This window comes from Caenorhabditis briggsae (genome assembly GCF_000004555.2).
Source record: "Caenorhabditis briggsae AF16 supercontig from assembly CB4, cb25.NA_378, whole genome shotgun sequence".
Classification (NCBI taxonomy): Eukaryota; Metazoa; Nematoda; class Chromadorea; order Rhabditida; family Rhabditidae; genus Caenorhabditis; species Caenorhabditis briggsae.
The window spans coordinates 1-2506 of record NW_025543353.1 but is presented as its reverse complement, the minus strand read 5'-3'; the positions used below and the strand labels follow the sequence as shown (position 1 = coordinate 2506).

The 2506-nt window shown below is 40.4% G+C and overlaps 2 protein-coding genes across 2 annotated transcripts; both read left to right on the top strand.

Annotated features, from left to right (window-relative positions):
* Nucleotides 1-229: 229 nt before the first annotated feature.
* On the top strand, nt 230-505 carry CBG25056 (the record flags this gene model as incomplete). Its single annotated transcript, XM_002648635.1, has 1 exon — nt 230-505. One exon carries the CDS (start codon nt 230-232, stop codon nt 503-505), a length of 276 nt encoding a protein of 91 aa, XP_002648681.1.
* Nucleotides 506-1621: 1116 nt separating this feature from the next.
* Nucleotides 1622-2185, top strand: CBG25054 (the record flags this gene model as incomplete). The annotated part of the gene is made up of 2 exons (XM_002648634.1): nt 1622-1822; nt 2006-2185. 2 exons carry the CDS (start codon nt 1622-1624, stop codon nt 2183-2185), a joined length of 381 nt encoding a protein of 126 aa, XP_002648680.1.
* Between the last annotated feature and the right edge of the window lie 321 nt (nt 2186-2506).

Here is a 2506-nt window from a genome sequence, read left to right as displayed (position 1 = left end):
GCCACAAAAAGCTAAGCCTATGCCACAAAAAGCTAAGCCTATGCCACAAATAGCTAAGCCTATGCCACAAATAGCTAAGCCTATGCCACAAATAGCTAAGCCCATGCCACAAATAGCTAAGCCTATGCCACAAAAAGCTAAGCCTATGCAACAAAAAGCTAAGCCTATGCCATAAATAGCTAAGCCTATGCCACAAAAAGCTAAGCCTATGCCATAAATAGCTAAGCCTATGCCACAAAAAGCTAAGCCTATGCCACAAAAAGCTAAGCACATGCCACAAATAGCTAAGCCTATGCCACAAATAGCTAAGCCTATGCAACAAAAAGCTAAGCCTATGCCACAAATAGCTAAGCCTATGCCACAAAAAGCTAAGCCTATGCCACAAAAAGCTAAGCCTATGCCACAAAAAGCTAAGCCTATGCCACATATAGCTAAGCCTATGCCACAAATAGCTAAGCCTATGACACATATAGCTATGCCACAAAAAGCTAAGCCTATGCCATAAATAGCTAAGCCTATGCCACAAATAGCTAAGCCTATGCCACAAAAAGCTAAGCCTATGCCATAAATAGCTAAGCCTATGCCATATATAGCTAAGCCTATGCCACAAAAAGCTAAGCCTATGCCACAAATAGCTATGCCACAAAAAGCTAAGCCTATGCCACAAATAGCTAAGCCTATGCCACAAATAGCTAAGCCTATGCCACAAAAAGCTAAGCCTATGCCACAAATAGCTAAGCCTATGCCACAAATAGCTATGCCACAAAAAGCTAAGCCTATGCCATAAATAGCTAAGCGTATGCCACAAATAGCTAAGCCTATGCCATAAAAAGCTAAGCCTATGCCACAAAAAGCTAAGCCTATGCCACAAATAGCTAAGCCTATGCCATAAATAGCTAAGCCTATGCCACAAAAAGCTAAGCCTATGCCACAAATAGCTAAGCCTATGCCACAAAAAGCTAAGCCTATGCCACAAAAAGCTAAGCCTATGCCATAAATAGCTAAGCCTATGCCACAAATAGCTAAGCCTATGCCACAAATAGTTATGCCACAAAAAGCTAAGCCTATGCCATAAATAGCTAAGCGTATGCCACAAATAGCTAAGCCTATGCCACAAAAAGCTAAGCCTATGCCATAACTAGCTAAGCCTATGCCATAAATAGCTAAGCGTATGCCACAAATAGCTAAGCGTATGCCACAAATAGCTAAGCTTATGCCACAAATAGATAAGCCTATGCCACAAATAGCTAAGCCTATGCCACAAATAGTTATGCCAAAAAAAGCTAAGCCTATGCCATAAATAGCTAAGCGTATGCCAAAAAAAGCTAAGCCTATGCCATAAATAGCTAAGCCTATGCCACAAAAAGCTAAGCCTATGCCACAAAAAGCTAAGCCTATGCCACAATTAGCTAAGCCTATGCCATAAATAGCTAAGCGTATGCCACAAAAAGCTAAGCCCATGCCACAAATAGCTAAGCCTATGCCACAAATAGCTAAGCCTATGCCACAAATAGCTAAGCCTATGCAACAAATAGTTATGCCAAAAAAAGCTAAGCCTATGCCATAAATAGCTAAGCCTATGCCAAAAAAAGCTAAGCCTATGCCATAAATAGCTAAGCCTATGCCACAAAAAGCTAAGCCTATGCCACAAAAAGCTAAGCCTATGCCACAAATAGCTAAGCCTATGCCACAAATAGCTAAGCCTATGCCACAAAAAGCTAAGCCTATGCCACAAAAAGCTAAGCCCATGCCACAAATAGCTAAGCCTATGCCACAAATAGCTAAGCCTATGCCACAAATAGCTAAGCCTATGCCACAAATAGTTATGCCAAAAAAAGCTAAGCCTATGCCATAAATAGCTAAGCGTATGCCACAAAAAGCTAAGCCCATGCCACAAATAGCTAAGCCTATGCCACAAATAGCTAAGCCTATGCCACAAATAGCTAAGCCTATGCCACAAATAGTTATGCCAAAAAAAGCTAAGCCTATGCCATAAATAGCTAAGCGTATGCCACAAATAGCTAAGCCTATGCCACAAAAAGCTAAGCCTATGCCACAAAAAGCTAAGCTTATGCCACAATTAGCTAAGCCTATGCCACAAATAGCTAAGCCTATGCCACAAATAGCTAAGCCCATGCCACAAATAGCTAAGCCTATGCCACAAAAAGCTAAGCCTATGCCATAAATAGATAAGCTTATGCCACAAAAAGATAAGCTTATGCCATAAATAGATAAGCTTATGCCACAAAAAGATAAGCTTATGCCACAAAAAGATAAGCCCATGCCACAAATAGATAAGCTTATGCCACAAAAAGATAAGCTTATGCCACAAATAGATATGCCACAAAAAGATAAGCTTATGCCATAAATAGATAAGCTTATGCCACAAAAAGATAAGCTTATGCCATAAATAGATAAGCTTATGCCACAAAAAGATAAGCTTATGCCACAAAAAGCTAAGCCCATGCCACAAATAGCTAAGCTTATGCCATAAATAGCTAAGCCT